This window comes from Fundulus heteroclitus, unplaced genomic scaffold (assembly GCF_011125445.2).
Source record: "Fundulus heteroclitus isolate FHET01 unplaced genomic scaffold, MU-UCD_Fhet_4.1 scaffold_79, whole genome shotgun sequence".
Taxonomy (NCBI): Eukaryota; Metazoa; Chordata; class Actinopteri; order Cyprinodontiformes; family Fundulidae; genus Fundulus; species Fundulus heteroclitus.
Genome location: NW_023397241.1, coordinates 342,790 through 358,622, shown reverse-complemented (window position 1 = coordinate 358,622; position 15,833 = coordinate 342,790). Strand labels below are relative to the sequence as shown.

Genomic DNA, 15,833 nt, shown 5'->3' with positions numbered 1-15,833 from the left:
GGATGGCATTAACTTGGCCTCTGGTAATAAAGTAAAAAAAATTGGTGTTATTTTTGACCAAGACATGTCATTTAAATCCCATATTAAACAGGTTTCCAGAGTTTCCTTTTTTCACATCAAGAATATTGCCAAAATTAGAAACATTCTGTCCAGGGGTGATGCTGAAAAACTAGTCCATGTATTTGTTACTTCAAGGCTGGACTATTGTAATTGTTTACTATCTGGAAGAACACAAAATGCAGCTCAAAGTCTTCAGCTGATCCAAAATGCTGCAGCAAGAGTTCTGATGAAAATCAGCAAGAGGGATCATATTTCTCCAATTTTAGCAACTCTTCATTGGCTTCCTGTTAAATCAAGAATATAATTTAAAATTCTTCTTCTAATGTATAAAGCCCTTAATAATCAAGCTCCATCATATATCAGAGCTCTGATTACCCCGTATGTTCCTAACAGAGCACTTCGCTCTCAAAGTGCAGGTCTGCTGGTGGTTCCTAGAGTCTCTAAAAGTAGAATGGGAGGCAGATCCTTTAGCTATCAGGCTCCTCTCCTATGGAACCAACTCCCAGGTTTGGTCCGTGAGGCAGACACCCTGTCTACTTTTAAGACTAATCTTAAAACTTTCCTTTTTGACAAAGCGTATAGTTAGAGTGGCTCATGTTACCCTGAGCTAAATAGTTATGCTGCTATAGGCTTAGGCTACTGGAGGACATCACGGCCACTCTACTGATTTCTACTGTTCTCCAGATTTGCATTGCATTACATTGAAATGACTGCTGTCATTTCAGCTTTTAACTTTTTGCTCACTGGTACACTGGTCTGGCGTTCTGTTAGCTGTGACATCATCCAGGGAAGACAGATCACCCGCTTTTACCATCTAATGTAGAACAGATTACTGGATCAATGTGTGCTTCTGTGCTTGTTTGTCTGTCTTGTTGTGTCTCTGCTCTGTCTTCTGTAACCCCCAGTCGGTCGAGGTAGATGACCGTTCATACTGAGCCCGGTTCTGCTGGAGGTTTTTCCTTCTCGTTAATGGGGAGTTTTTGTTTCTGCTGTCGCTTCATGCTTGCTCAGTATTGAGGGATTGGTGCAAAGCCATGGACAATGCAGACGACTCTCCCTGTGGCTCTACGCTTTTCCAGGAGTGAATGCTGCTTGTCGGGACTTTTATGCAATCAACTGGTTCCCTTAAGCCGGGCGTACACTGTACGAGTTTTTGCCCTATTCGGGCCGATTCTTCAGTCGTGCGGGCATTTTTTGAATCGGCCGAATTTCAGCTTGATCGTAGAGGGGGGGAGGAGGGGGGACTGGCTTCTCACGACTACCTCCCGATCAGGAATCGGACGATCGGTGAAAATGAAACATGTTTGAAATTCAGTCGGCTGTCGTGAGGTTTTCGTGAGCGCATCCTGCTGTTCAAGCAGAGCTACGAGGGGGCGCCCTCCCCTCCTCTCCGTCCCCGCCAGCGGAGGGAGGGAAGCGGGCGTCCCTGAAGCGACCTCCGCCCTGGCGTTGGGGAGGGCGGCAACGCGCTGGCCGCCTGTTTCGGCACTCCTCCGCGGTCCGCCGCCTATTTCGGCACTCCTCCGCGGTCCGCCGCCTGTTTCGGCACTCCTCCGCGGTCCGCCGCCTGTCGCCTGTTTCGGCACACCCCCCCCCCCCCCCCCCCCCCCGCGCGAGCGGAGGATCGTGAGCGCCGCACAGATCGTGAGCGGTGAACTTTTTAAACCCCGCGGTTCCGTCGCACAGTTTGAGATGTATATAAGTACCACGACTGAAAAACTCGTACAGTGTACGCCCGGCTTTATATAGGAAATTTCTTATCAATCTGTATAATCTGACCGACTCTGTATAATATGATTGAATTTGACTTTATAAAGTGCCTTGAGATGACATGTTTTATGAATTGGCGCTATATAAACAAAATTGAATTGAATTGAATTAATTTAGATAAGTATTGGATATTTTTCAAAGCCTCCACGGTCTGAATGGTCATGTCGCATTTTATCCGTCTTTCATGTCACTCTTTTGTCTCTCATTACACATCCACACACAGGAGAAGCAGTTAGCGCTCCATAAAAGACCATTGTTAATAGCTGTGCTGCTTTCTTCTTACCTTATTTAGTCTCGCTATGCTGTGGTCTTAATATTGTCGGCTCCCATTGCTCAACAGCTTTCTAATAACAACAAGGAAAAATGCTGGCTGGCATCTGCGTTTTTTTAGCGTTTTTTTAACTAAACTTTATTAAACCCTTCTAAAAACAATGACAAGACATTAAGCATTACTTCTGTAAACAGCGTGCTGCTGTGTGACATCTCCTGTTATCTGTGCATGCGCGTCACTTTGCAGTCCTGAACCATTCAGACAGAAGTCTGATGGTGGTTGCATTTAATAGTACTATATTTGGCCTCCTGAAAAAGATCTGATTTCAGCAAAGAATCGGAATTGAACATCAAGATCTGCATAAAAGTGATGAAAACCTAACTTATAGAAAAAAACAGAAATATGTGGAAGTCAGATAAAAATTAACCAAAAGATTAAACACGGAGAACAATGGAGTAAACAGACAAGTGAGGCCTGGAAACTGCCTAACTCCATCTGCGACGGAACAAGAGGTGGGGCACTAAGTGACAATAACTAAACAGCAATAAGAAGAAGCAAGAGTATCAGGGGACAATAACTAACAGAATACACAAATGACTACAAAAACAAAACTTCTAAAATAGAAAAATAAACACAGAATGGGACGAAGCATCAAACGCACAAAACCAGAAATAAAGTCAAACAGATATTACTCAGGCTTTTTAGTTCTGCAAGTGTCAAACTGAAAATGTATTGATAAAACAGATAGTAAAAAAGCTTTAAATTTTAGAACTTCTTCGGTCTCTAATAAAGATCAGTCAGCCTCAGTGTAAAACACAACCACCCAAAAAACTTACCAAAGACCTTTCCAAGAAAGATACTTTTGACCAAGTTGAACTGTGTGTCAGAAGCTTCGGGTAGCATGTATGTTGATGTGGTATAGTGATCAAGCTGGTAAAAACAAAGACAGAAAGCAAACGTTTATTTGATGTTTTATACTTCTGTACATAATTTGAGCATTATTTTCATTAAGTGGGTAAAAATTCTGTGAGGTGACATTTGTTGTAAATTGTCGCTATAGAAATAAACTGAATTGAAATAAATTAACTGGATGTCAAATCTGGTATTGCCAGCAGCATTTCACTTTTCGGTTTGATTGATATGTTAAGCTTTGATCTCACCTCATGAATTAACGGATTAACTTGTGATTTTTCTCAGCTGTTGCAGGAAAGCTGACTCGAGACGGCATGGAGCGGTCTCCTAACCTGCGTCTAGGCCAAGCTGAGAGGAAAACCTGATCTGAAATCCCCCGCCGCAACCGGTTCAAAGACTCATGACAGTAGCTATGCCAGGGAAACTGAGTAGAGGCCCCGCTTCCCCATACTACAATCCCATTTAAAGGCCTGAGATCCGCATGAAGGACCCTAGAGCCTTCTAAAAGCCACGTTTCAGCTAACTGCAGAGCCTGCTTTAAATGCTTCCAACTTGATGCCGAAACTGAACCAAACTGACATGGAGGCACCGACAGGTTTTGCAGAGTCAAGCAGGGAAAGTTAAATGGTTTATTTAGAATGGTTTACTTAATGCGTTTTCACTGTGTTTTAAAACACATACAGGATAGCTCCCGCTAGCTTCTTTGAAACCATGCCATGCTGATGAAGATCGAATGTGGTTTTACGATTATACCAAACTTTATTTCCATAAGGGTTTTTTACATTGAGGGGATAATGATGTTTGTGTTTTCTGGTCTGCTCATTATGACAAAAATAGAGCTGAAGCTTTTTTAAATTAACGCCGAATGTCTGCTAGCATAATGCTATTAGCTTCCCGTGCTATTATCATTCAGGCTACCACGTGACTTCGGTTCTTTTAAACATAAGGTTTGTTTAATTTCGTTCCACCATCGTTCGATAGTAATATAAGCATTATTACTGCATTAATATGGAATATAAATGTTGATTTGATGGTGTTTTGTATAACTTTAGGATTAACCCATTTAGTGACCGATTGCTACAGCGACCTCTAGCTTCCCAGAGGAATAATCACATTAATAAAATCATGCGTCCTTAATGTTTTACTGAGCAAATCATTCTTTAAAATGTTATTTTATCAAATGTTTGTTTGACTCAAGATTTACATTGTAAATGGGTTCAGACACACACCAAACGTTGTTCTAAATTATTTAAGCTAATTTGACCACATTCCACTTTCTTTAAGATGACTTAGACTTAGACAACTTTATTGTAATTTTGTATGTACAGAGTGCATACAGAACAAAATTTCGTTGCATACAACATACAACAGTGTAAGGGATTGCAGGTGGAATAGGCAGCATTACAATATAAAGTGCAGAGAATGAACCATGATTCACTGAATCATTCAGGTGCTGGTGATCAACTATTTTATTTTGTCTTTTGTTTCTTTTGTGTGTGCATAGTTCCTTAGCTTATTTTTATCTTCAATTTGCTTAGTAGTTATAGTTAAGTTTCACTACCCTAGTAGAGAGGATTTGTTGATTGAAATATACTGTTAATTCAGGTAAACAGCATTTTATAGTGATGCTTTCTGGATGTTCATTTTATTTATGTTAATAAATTCTTGAACTTGGAGAGAATTTGTCACTCATGTATTCTATATGTGTGCATACTTTGCTGTTAAAAGAACACCAGTGCTCACATCCTGTATTTCAACTATTGTCCTAATATCAGCTGTTGGGCTGATATTCACTGGACAATACATAATAAACATAGAGTTATTTACTAAACATTAAATAACTTAAACAGCGTGTAATAGCACAACTGTCACCAACATGGTGCTCGCGGGCACCAGGTAGCCCCCAAGAACCATATGTGGTGCCCACAAGCCTGCTCAAAATATAGCACAACCCTCCAGTGAGTTGCATTTCAATTGCTATTTCATTCATTTGCTCTTCCTTTTTAATCATGCTTGTATTTATATAGATTTAAAAATGACAAAAGCATTGAATAAACATTTATATTGCGTAAAGCTAAGGTGTAGTTCAAAGGTCAGTACTGGTAGACCTTTCGTATGACATGGTATTGATGAAGTAGCTCTCAGTTTCAAAAAGGTTGGTGACCCCTGCTGTAGATTGTGATTTTTATTATTGCATTATTGTGTTATTGTAGAAGTACACAAAATTGTACAATTGTAAGAATTGTACAATCCAGAGTCAAATTCCTCGTATGTGTAAACATACCCGGCAAATGAAGCAAATTTTGATTCTTCTGAAATATTAAAAAGGATCAGCAAAAGAGGTGGATTAGCAGTGCTCGTCAACAACAAATGGTGTAATTCAGGACAGGCTACTTTGAAGTGTTGTGTCTGCCACTTATATATTCAGTGGTTAGTGCGTTTTTTATCCATATTTGTTACTAAGCTCACCAGTGGAATTTTGTCAACAGTTTGCATCCCACTGTCCGCAGTTGCATGTGATAATATCAGCTCAGTTGTCTCTAAGTTACAGGCGCAACACGATGCGTTTGTGGCAATATCTGCTGATGCAATCATGGCACCATCGGAATACATCTAAATATAGCTCCTTGCTCCTGCTCTTAGCTCCTGTTCCTTGACCTTTCATGGGGTCAACAGTAAGAACACTATTGTGGGTAAGAAAAGAGCCTCGGACTGTTGAGCGGATTTCGGACAGCCTTTAACTCCAACGTAATTATTTGATAGAAACACACAGGGCTGATGCAAGTCAAATTCGAGCCTAAAGACTTTCGAAAATTAAGTACAAAATGTGCGCTCTCTTCTCTCTGGCCATTTCTGTTAGGTGGGCCATTGTGGGATTCCTTATAGCTCCTTAGTAAGGGACATCACGAGGTTGCTATGCTAAATTAGCTGTGACAGGAAGCATATAGGCTTCTTTTCCTACCTTCTTTCTTACTGACTACACTATTTGCACAGCACTTATTATGGCGACCGCTAACACACTACCGCTTTGGCTAAAGCAGGGATTACCAAAGTGTGATCGACCACAATTACATTTTCCATCTTGCGCACTCTCTAGTGTCAGGGGTGTGCGCAAGATGGAAAATGTAATTGTGGTCTGATAATTACACAATCACAATGTTTTTCCCCACACAATAAAGATGTGTAAATAAACATTTCCTTTGTAAAAATCTAATTCAAAAACTATAATTTTGACAAATAACAAAATGTATTCAGACAAAAAATTTTTTATTTAGAAGAAGACTTTGTTTTTCCTTAATTTTAAGATGAAATATAGAAGATGTTATCTTCTTCTATGCATTGTACTGTATATGCTCACCTAGCTTGTGGCCTCTACTTCATTAATCCTCACAAATAATAATAATAACAAATTGTTTGTTATTATGTGTGTTTTGGTCATTTGAGCAAGATTAAACATGCCACCTTTAATATGGCTATAAAAATGCTTGTTGCACTTTGTTTTATGTTTTTTTTGAAGGTGTGGGGAATTGGGTGTGCGTCAACCCAGTTGGGACATAGAAGGGGGTGTGTAGTCAAAAATGTTTGGGAGCAGCTGGACTAAGGAGTCCATACACAATAGAGGTATTCAGATGGAGCCCAAGTCTGACACTGTGATACATTTTGTTTGTCAAGCATTTTATTTGTTTTGTGTCATGGTGCATAAATCTCTGAAGTAAGACCTCTTCTTGGTAAATCATTAATCTTTTCTCGGCTTGTAAGACCCAGAAAATTTAGTAAAATGTATCCACAAAATGGAAAACCATTTCCATGGTCACGGCAATGACCATTATATCTTTTGTTCCAAAAAAGTAAAAAAAAACAAAAAAACAACTGGACTTTTTTTCCGAAGTTTGAAGACGTTTCACTTCCTATCCAGAAATCTTTCTCAATTCAAAACGTCTGGAGTAGTGTGGAGTAGCAAGCTTTATAGTACTGCCCAACAAAGGCCTGGTAATGGCTCAGATAACATGCAAATTGAACCGAAACAGGTCCACCCCCTTAGTAATGGGGAGTCGTTAAGGTCATTGTTGGCTTGCAAACTGAACCAAAACTGGTCCACGCCTCTGAAATGGGGAGTCATTGGGGTCGTTACTGTAAGTTTTTGAGAGTTGGAACCTAAGGCCCCCTCCTCTGTTTAAGGTTGGGTTTTCTTTCTTAACGTAGATGGCTTCCTTCACACCCCTTTCGAACCATCTTCTTTGTCCAAAATGTGAACATTTTAGTCCTCAAAAGAGTGTCCTTTGTTTTGTTTTTGTTTTTTTTACCTTGACCTGGATGACTGAGAATCATCACCAGCATATTATATCTTTTGGCACATTTCCAATATGAATTATTAAAGTTACCAATGTTAGTTAGTTAGTTAAAGTTAAACAGTATTGACTGGATGGAGGCACTAACCTGTAGTTGAATCTTCCTTAAATTCCTTGTTATGTTTACTGTGTGTGGCTGTCCATTGGCCATGTTGCGATGATCAATATCTATGGTGTAAGGCTCTGCTAGTCCACCAAGACTGTAACGGACCTGAAGAGACCCTGGACACCAGCAGATACATATAAAGTTTTATGTAAATGACAGAAGTTTTTATTGACAACTTAAAGGTGCGTTGACAAGCCCACCATTGCTTCGCAGTACCACAGCCATGTAGTCCTGGGATCTTGAACTGATGTACATCAGAATGCTTGGAGCACTGTACGTGCTAAAACTGAAGACTAGCTCTTCCTGAGTGAGGTTGACTAAATTACCAACATCTAAAAAGCTCCTTGGGTCGCCCAGCAAAGATGCTCCATGATCTGTCAGAAAATCATAACGCACCAGGGTTCCTGCTTCAAAATATCCTCCTACATCTGACATAGAAAAGAAAGAAAGATTTTTATGTGTCAGTGTAATTATACATACCAACAAAATTTGTCTTCTGAATTCATCCCATCACCCTTAAACCGGGTTTATGCTTGACGCATCCGTGAGGTCCGCGCCCATATTACATAATTTTGGCTTCCACGCTTCACCGCGCGGCCAAAGGTTTTCTGCACTGCGCATCTGGGAAAATTTTAACTATGCAGACAGTCCCCTGCGGAAAACATGTCGGACAAGCAAGCGCTCTTTCTGGCAGATGTTCGTAAATATAGACATCTTTATGATTGATCACTATGATCAACAAATTGTTAACAATACCTGGACAGAAATCGGCGTCACTCTTGGAAGAAAGTAAGAGGCATAAATGTTGGAAACAACTGTGTTTTCTACTTCTTTCTACAGTGGAGTGTAGTACACTTGGCGCAGGAGTGCAACACTGCCCTCTAGAGTCTAGGGTAAAAGTGCTACTTCAGAGGAAGAGCCGCACGTAGCATAACTGCTGCAGACGATGCATCCGCACATCTCATTTCCGGGCGGATCATACATACATCAAGCATAAAGAAACCTTTAGGGAGCAGCGGGAAGCTTTTTTACAGAACCTGAGTGACAATCTGAGGCTAAGGGTCTTTGCCCAAGGACCCATGGTGGCAGTTTATGGTGTGTGAAGAGGGTACACACAAAAAGCACCCAAAAGGTTTTTTTTTTTTAAATTAGAAATGTACCTTAACAAAACAGGATGTAATATAGACAATGTAAGAGATTGTACCATCAGTGCAGAAGGGTCCATCATATGCACTGAGAGAGCAGTCACATGAGTATCCATTGTATTGCTCCACACACTTCCCTCCATTCCTGCAGTGCATATTGTAGCTGCTACAGTGGCCCTGACAGCCTGGCTTCACTCCTGGTGTCACTTTTGCTCTCTCTTCCAGATTGAAGAAGATACCATTTATTTTCAGAGCCCTCATGCAGCCAAGAAAGCCCCTTTGACCACTCAAAGCACCTAAAGACATCACAGATAAAACTTTGGATCAGACAAACGAATAAAGCCCAAAGCTATTTCATACAGTTAATAAACAATTAGGACTAGCAGGTATCATATTTAGGCTTGTGTACAGAAAAAAGATGAAGTACTCAGACCAATTTACCATTTTTGCCAACATATACACTGTTGATTTTTTTTATCTCTTATTTTTAATTTGGTCCAAATTTGACGATCATTCGAATTTGTTCATGACCTGGGCCAGGACATGAAATAAATACCCTCCTAAAATATTTTAAACATTTTACTTCATTACTTTTCCAATAAAATAAGGGTAAACTGTAAGTATAGTAATGGAAAACATTGTGAACAGCTGAATATAACCTTAGAAAAAACTAAATTGGTGAGCCTGTTTAGGCAGCTTTCACATACAGATAGTTACATTAATTACACTACATTATATTCATGCAATTCCATTAAGAAGTGCCAATTTAGTCTGCTTTTTTATACTTTATATTTATAAAACAGAAAAAAAGCATGAACACACTAAGAAAGAAGAACAGCATGTGTGGTGCTCCTAGCAAGTAGAATCTAAATTATCCAAAAGATTATGTTATTGAGTGGGCGTTAAAAAGAGTAAATTTCTTCCATCACTCGAATTTTCCTGTTTTCAATTTCCATTGAATAGATTTCCTCCAGCAATGTCCCTCCAGTGATTGTGTTTCAAAGTGTCACTGCTCAGCCAATTCCTGGTGATTATTTTTTTGCAAGCTATACTCATCACATTAAACAGATATCAAGTCGCCATTCTGATAAATTTTTTTGGTAACAATCCTAGATATCAAATCTGTGGGTAGTTAGGGATCTTGTAACTCAAAACCTGTGTCTCAACAATATTGTTGTTCCAAAAGGACCAAACTTTTACACAATTCCAGAAAATATGGGAATGAATTTCATCAATTTGGCAACAGAGCCTCCAGCACAATTTTTTTTTTACTTTTTATGTGAGGGGTGATAAAATGTTAATATGTTTTACCAGCCAAGTTCTCTCCAAGTTCTATACCTGTGACAGACAAATTGAGTGCCATTTATCCTCTGAATATGTGTAATTCTGATTCCCACTTTTGTTTAATATATACAATGAGTCATTATCATTGCATTTCTGTATTTGTACAATTTAGATACCACGTTGAGTGGTAAGTTTTTATATGCGCCAATCACAATTTCTATCAACTTGTTACCCTCCAGTGCAAGATTTTTTTCTAATCTCTGAATTGTAGAAGTGCCTAGTTCAAAATATCAGTCAGTGTTTACTAATTGAAATTCTTCTTTAAGCTTTTCAAATGTTTTAAACACTCTTTCATCTGTGAGAGTCCATGCAGCTGTAATTCCCCTGTTGTTCCATTTTGTAAATGCAAAATCTGGTTCCTTTTACTGTAATAGCCAAGCTAATATTTTACAATCTCCTTCAACGTTATATTTCAGTATAATGTTCCACCAGATCTTTAATGTAAAGGCAACAATGTTATTTTTTTGTAACGTTTGAGGATGAGTTTTCTCATTCAGTTTAATCTGTGGTTGATACGTACTATAATTAAACAAACTATTCCTTATCTGCATAAATTCAAACCATGAATGAGGAAACCAGTTCAGTTTGGCCAGGACTCCTGGTCTCTTCCCAGTCAACATGTTCGGGACAAAACCTGGGCCTCAAGCTCGTGCACAATCCTCTAGAGGAAACAAGGCTTCATCTAGGGACTTTTCTTTGTTTTCTTTAACATAAATGGCTACAACTTGGGTAAATTATATTTTCTTATGTGAATGGTCAACATTTACATGCATGCCATGCTATTCTGTTTACACACACTGTTGTGCGCGCCGTGGAGGAGCGGCTGCTTAGCAATAGTTCTGCAACTTGTTTTGCCATTGGCAGAGAAATGTCATCCTGAGCTGGCCCCAGTTCACTGTATAAATTCAGTATGTTTCTATATTTTCTATATTCTGAAGAACACCAATAAACAACATATCACAACCGAGCCTATAAGAAGTATTAGATGGCCAACTTTACAAACTGGGCTTCTGGGACATCAGTTGGCAATGAGAGAAACAAATACATCAATCTGGGTAATAAGTTCATCTTCATCATCTCTATTCTTGAGTTTCAATCTATCACAGGTTATGAGCATGTTGCCAGATCTTTCTATAATTTGTAATTAATAATACTATGATTAGCTTCATATAGGGTGCTTGGTTCTTTTGTGAGGATCTGTGTCTAACTCATTCATGTGGTTTAAAATTTAGACATTGTAATTGGGTCTTTGTGAAATTAACTTATGTACAGATTTTCTCCACAGCCTTGCAGAATTGTGAGAAGTTTAAGAAGTGTAAAATTATGAATTTTTTAGGTATGCTATAATATTGTCTGCAAAGAGACTGAATCATTGTTCATTCAGTTATACAGTTAAAACTGTCAGAGAAAAGCCATTGTATATTGTTTCATATATTAAGCAGGGGACTCAAAATATATTGCAAATATATGGCTGAGGCAACAGCCTTGTCATGTTACATGGAAAAGCTCAAAGCTATCTGTCAAGTCATCGTTTCTGACCTGACAGATAGTAAGAACCTTTGTTTTTTTTTTATATATAAGGTTTGCACATACTTGATAAATTGATTCCACAGGCAAAAAAGTGTAATTTTCTGTTATAACACACAAACTGAAGAATAAGGTAATGACTTATTTTTTTGTTGCTTTTTGACAAAAGTTCAACATCGATTTGCACAACGAGCTGGAAATGATATGGAGCTGACTGGATCTGCTGCTCCAGCCCAATGGGTGCTCTAAGCACAGGGGCTGTAATTTCTGTCAGGTAATAAACAGATAATAAAGTCTGGAATTACAGTGTTGTTTTCAAATCTAGTTGTGTAATGCCTCAGCTCACTGATCCAATGTGAACAGTAGCCAGTAGCAGCAGCCATGACGGCAGCAAAAGTCTATTATGGTAGGCTAATGCTAACCAACCAATATGGAGCAGTTGTCCCCTTAATATCCCCTCATTTGCATAATGAGGCAGAAATGCATACAGAAAAGGAAAAAGGACAGGCATAAGTAAATAGGGTGGAAGAAATAAATGGGGTAAAAATACAGAAAGGAAGAATAAAACACAAAATATTTGCTGTATTTTTGTGTATTTATTTCTGTATATATTTCTATATTTACTTTTGAATATGTCAGAGTCAGTCTATACTTGTCTTTTGGTTTCACTCCCCAATCCTGTGAGACAGAGCGGACAGCGCGTTGTGCCTGGAACTCCCTCAGCCTTTCCTTAGCTTTCTGTATAGTTGTGTGTGTTTGCGGGGTTAGGACCTTCGTTGCCATCCTAGGATCTCTTGTAGTCAGGTTTAAAAGCAGCATCCTCTTCCACCCTCTGTGAAGGCACCATTTGCGCTGCTCAAATATTGCTTCATGCACACTGCTGTATGTATGGGTCCCGTTCTCCCAGTGTATCTTCATATAGGATCTTCAAAATTATTTGACGCAGTCTTTTAAACATGTCCTTACTGTTTTGTACTCCTTGTGCTTTTTAATTAATTCAGCAGCATAATCATGATCAAAATTAATGTTCTGGTTATTTACCAAATATGCCCATTCGGTAAATGCCCATATTCCCAAGCCTCTTTTAGGACCATCTCTTTAGTTGTGAATTCCTGAGAGTTGACCACTAATGGTCTTCGAGGTGCACCAGGCAGAGATTTAGCTGCTGAAGGTCAGTGAGCTTGCTAAATATTGGAATTACAGAGGTAAAACACCTTGCGACTAAATTATTTGAGCCACAAATTTCCCCTCATCTCCTTTGCCCACTACAAAAAGACAAATATTTTCCTCCTTGACCTGGATTCGAGATCGGTCAGTTTATTTTGAATGGTATTTTGTCATTCAATATTCATAAGTAGCGATCAGTCAGCTCCACTATAGCATTCATCCATTCTCTCTGTGAAACCTTGCATGTCTTTCCTAATGTTGAAAAGTTTGTTGCTCATTTCCTGATGCAGCATGGGAATATATTTCCTTAAGTTCTCATTATTCACCTTCAGTTCGATCTTGAGGTCTCTGATAGCGTTTATCAAATCGCCTGTAAACATATTAGTGCCAGAGTTAGCATTAGCTTGTCTTGTTACGTTGCTAATTTTCTGGTAATTTGGGCATTGTAGTGTCTTCTTTGCTTCAAATATACTTCTTCACCCCCTTTTTATGTCTTAAATTTAATTATCCTAGGTATTTGTAGGTATAGCATAGTTTTTATAAATATCGCAGAGTGATCACTAAACTTGTCTGACTTGCTACGCCATCACACCCAAAGTCCTGTACCGCAATTTAGTCTTCTGTGTTCAGAATGCTTTTGTGATTAAACTATGTACAAGACTGCAATACAGTAGAATCTTTGCGGCCTACAACTGTAAGTGTATTGCTTACCAATATAAAGATCACTGTAGAACTCCAGTTCTGTGTGTCCCAGCGGTGGGGTAGCTTTGACCTCTCTATACTGACCATCAAGTTGTAGCACTGCCTCTTTGATGTTCTTCTCAACCTCAACCCGGTGCCACTGGTCATCATTTAGAGGCTTTGGTGAGTGAACAGTGAGTTCCATCTGGTTTCTTCCAAAATCAAAAGATAACAGGACCATTGAGCCTCCTGTGAAAACAATAATCGTAATGATAAGATTTTCCATCTTGGTTTTATAAGATCTTATATTAGCTTAGATTTTTCAACTAAAAAGTCTTCATGACAAAATAAGTTAAAAGTATATTAGGCTAAAAGTACACTTTAGCCATTTTTAGATGTCTCAAACAACATATATGTAGACAGTACATGCAAAAAGACTTTGAACTGATATTAGTTGAGTAAGCTTATTTTTTAGGCTTTTGCAGGAGTGCAATAACTCAGTGCCCTGTCCTAGTACCAAAGACTGTTGAATTAAGTGGCCTAGATCTTATGAATTGTACTATTTACTTTATTTTGGTAATGTCAACATGGGGGCGGCTCAACTGATACACATGATTGTAGGGGACATTTGCATGCTCCCTGTATTCCTGTTCCTTTCCCCTACTATAACATGCCACTAGTAGAATTCAATACTTATATTTATATATTTTATTTAAAACGGGACAATTTACAGCTCAAACATAAATGTCACAATTTGATGAGCTGCACCAGACTGTAGCATAAGCCAGGGATTCTGTAGTGTGTTGCCGTTACGGGGTGCACGAGATGAAATGTAATGGAGGTCTGACAGTGTTTTTCCCCACACCATAAAGACATGTAAACATTTACTTTGTGTCATGATTTAGGTTTTTGTCTGTTTTGTTTTGGACTATTCCTATCAGCTTGTCATCTCTCTTCTTCCCCACCAATCATCATCCAATCAGCTCAGTCTCCCTCCAGCCAGCACCCTACTCTAGAACATCTCCACCTGTTGCCACTAATTAGTCAAATCAGCTCACCTGTGCACCTGTCTTCATATACCTGCATCAACCAACTTATCCCTGCCAGAACGTTTCCTCTCTTTTTCTCTTCTCATCTCGTGTGATGTGCCCTGTCGCTACAGGACCCTGTGTACTCAGCCAGTTGGATTCTTCAGACTGTGTCTGTATGCTGCAGTTCTGCTTTTTTCCCAGTGAGTTTCAGCTGCTTGCTCTACCTGTTCTGGTGGATCCCCAGTCCACATCACCTGTTCTGGTCTTTTATCCCTGCCTGCCTGCATAATCAGATATTACTCATCTGCCTAGTATTGTTATGCTTGCCTACCCACCTGCCATTATTCATCCACTTAATAAACCTTAAACCTTTTAAAAATACTTAACTCTGTGGCTGGCTGAATATCGGGTTCACCAGGAGTAACCATAACACTTTGTAAAAATTTAAACCAAAAGCTGTAAATTTAATTAATAAATAAAATATTTTCACACAAATGTATTTATTTAAAAAAGTTATCTTCTTCTACACTTCATTTTAGGATTAAAAATAGAAGTTAGCATCTTCTATGCATTGTACTGTATATGCGCACCTAGCTTGTGGCCTTTACTTCAATGATTCTCACAAATATGCTCAATTGGCTGAGACCAATAGGTGTATAATATGGCTATAAAAAAAGCTTGTTGCATTTGATTTATTTATTTTTATTTTTTTTTTGATAATTGGGGTTGTGTCAACACCGTTGGGACAAAGAAGGGGGTGCGTGGTTAAATAAGTTTGGGAACCGCCTGCATAAGCTAATTCGCATCTGCAGTCCCTAAACAGATAAAAAAATTGATAAACAATACAATAATAAAATAAAGAAACACTACAAAATATACTCTAATCACACTACATAAGCAGACACACATGCAAAGACTTAATCACTGGCACACACACATTCGTGTAAGACCTACGGACCAATGGCCGAGTAAAAACACCTACAAAGTGAGGACCGGTAGTTCTGAGCTACTTAGAAAGGTTTTATTTTCTGTCACTAGGTGTCACCCACACACAATACCCCACTTCAGATTTTGCAAAAGAATTAAATTACCAAAAACGTATTTTACCATCAGTGTGAGGACCGAGGAGTTCAACAAACTTTTTTGACATTTTAAGTAATTAAGAAGTAAATGTACTTAAGATTTGAAAACAAACATTTTTTTACGTTTTACTGATTAATGGACTGAAGAATAAACCAATGCTGTACTAAAATTGAGAGCTTGAGGTTGTGTGGCTCTGATTTATTACCCCATGATAAAAATAATTTTAACAAAATAATTCATTGTACTTTGAATAATGTTTATTTTAGAAACAAAGCATTTTTGTGGACATTAGCAGAGCCTAACAACTGTTGTTCCTAATCTGCAGCATGAATTACTCTTGCACATTGCAGAATCCAAATGCATGACTCTGATTGGATAATGGCTTGA

The 15,833-nt window shown here is 38.7% G+C and overlaps 1 protein-coding gene across 5 annotated transcripts in view; it reads right to left on the bottom strand.

Moving 5' to 3' along the window:
* LOC105920987 (contactin-associated protein-like 2) overlaps positions 1–15,833 on the bottom strand; it is a 208,744-nt gene that overhangs the window by 89,317 nt on the left and 103,594 nt on the right. For all 5 annotated transcript variants that reach the window (XM_036134290.1, XM_036134289.1, XM_036134287.1 and 2 more), the window contains 5 exons: positions 13,363–13,581; positions 8,673–8,909; positions 7,669–7,896; positions 7,451–7,584; positions 2,938–3,031 (listed from right to left, as the gene is read on the bottom strand). In XM_036134290.1, coding sequence (XP_035990183.1) covers positions 2,938–3,031; positions 7,451–7,584; positions 7,669–7,896; positions 8,673–8,909; positions 13,363–13,581 — 912 coding nt within the window. The remainder of the gene's footprint in view (positions 1–2,937; positions 3,032–7,450; positions 7,585–7,668; positions 7,897–8,672; positions 8,910–13,362; positions 13,582–15,833) is intronic.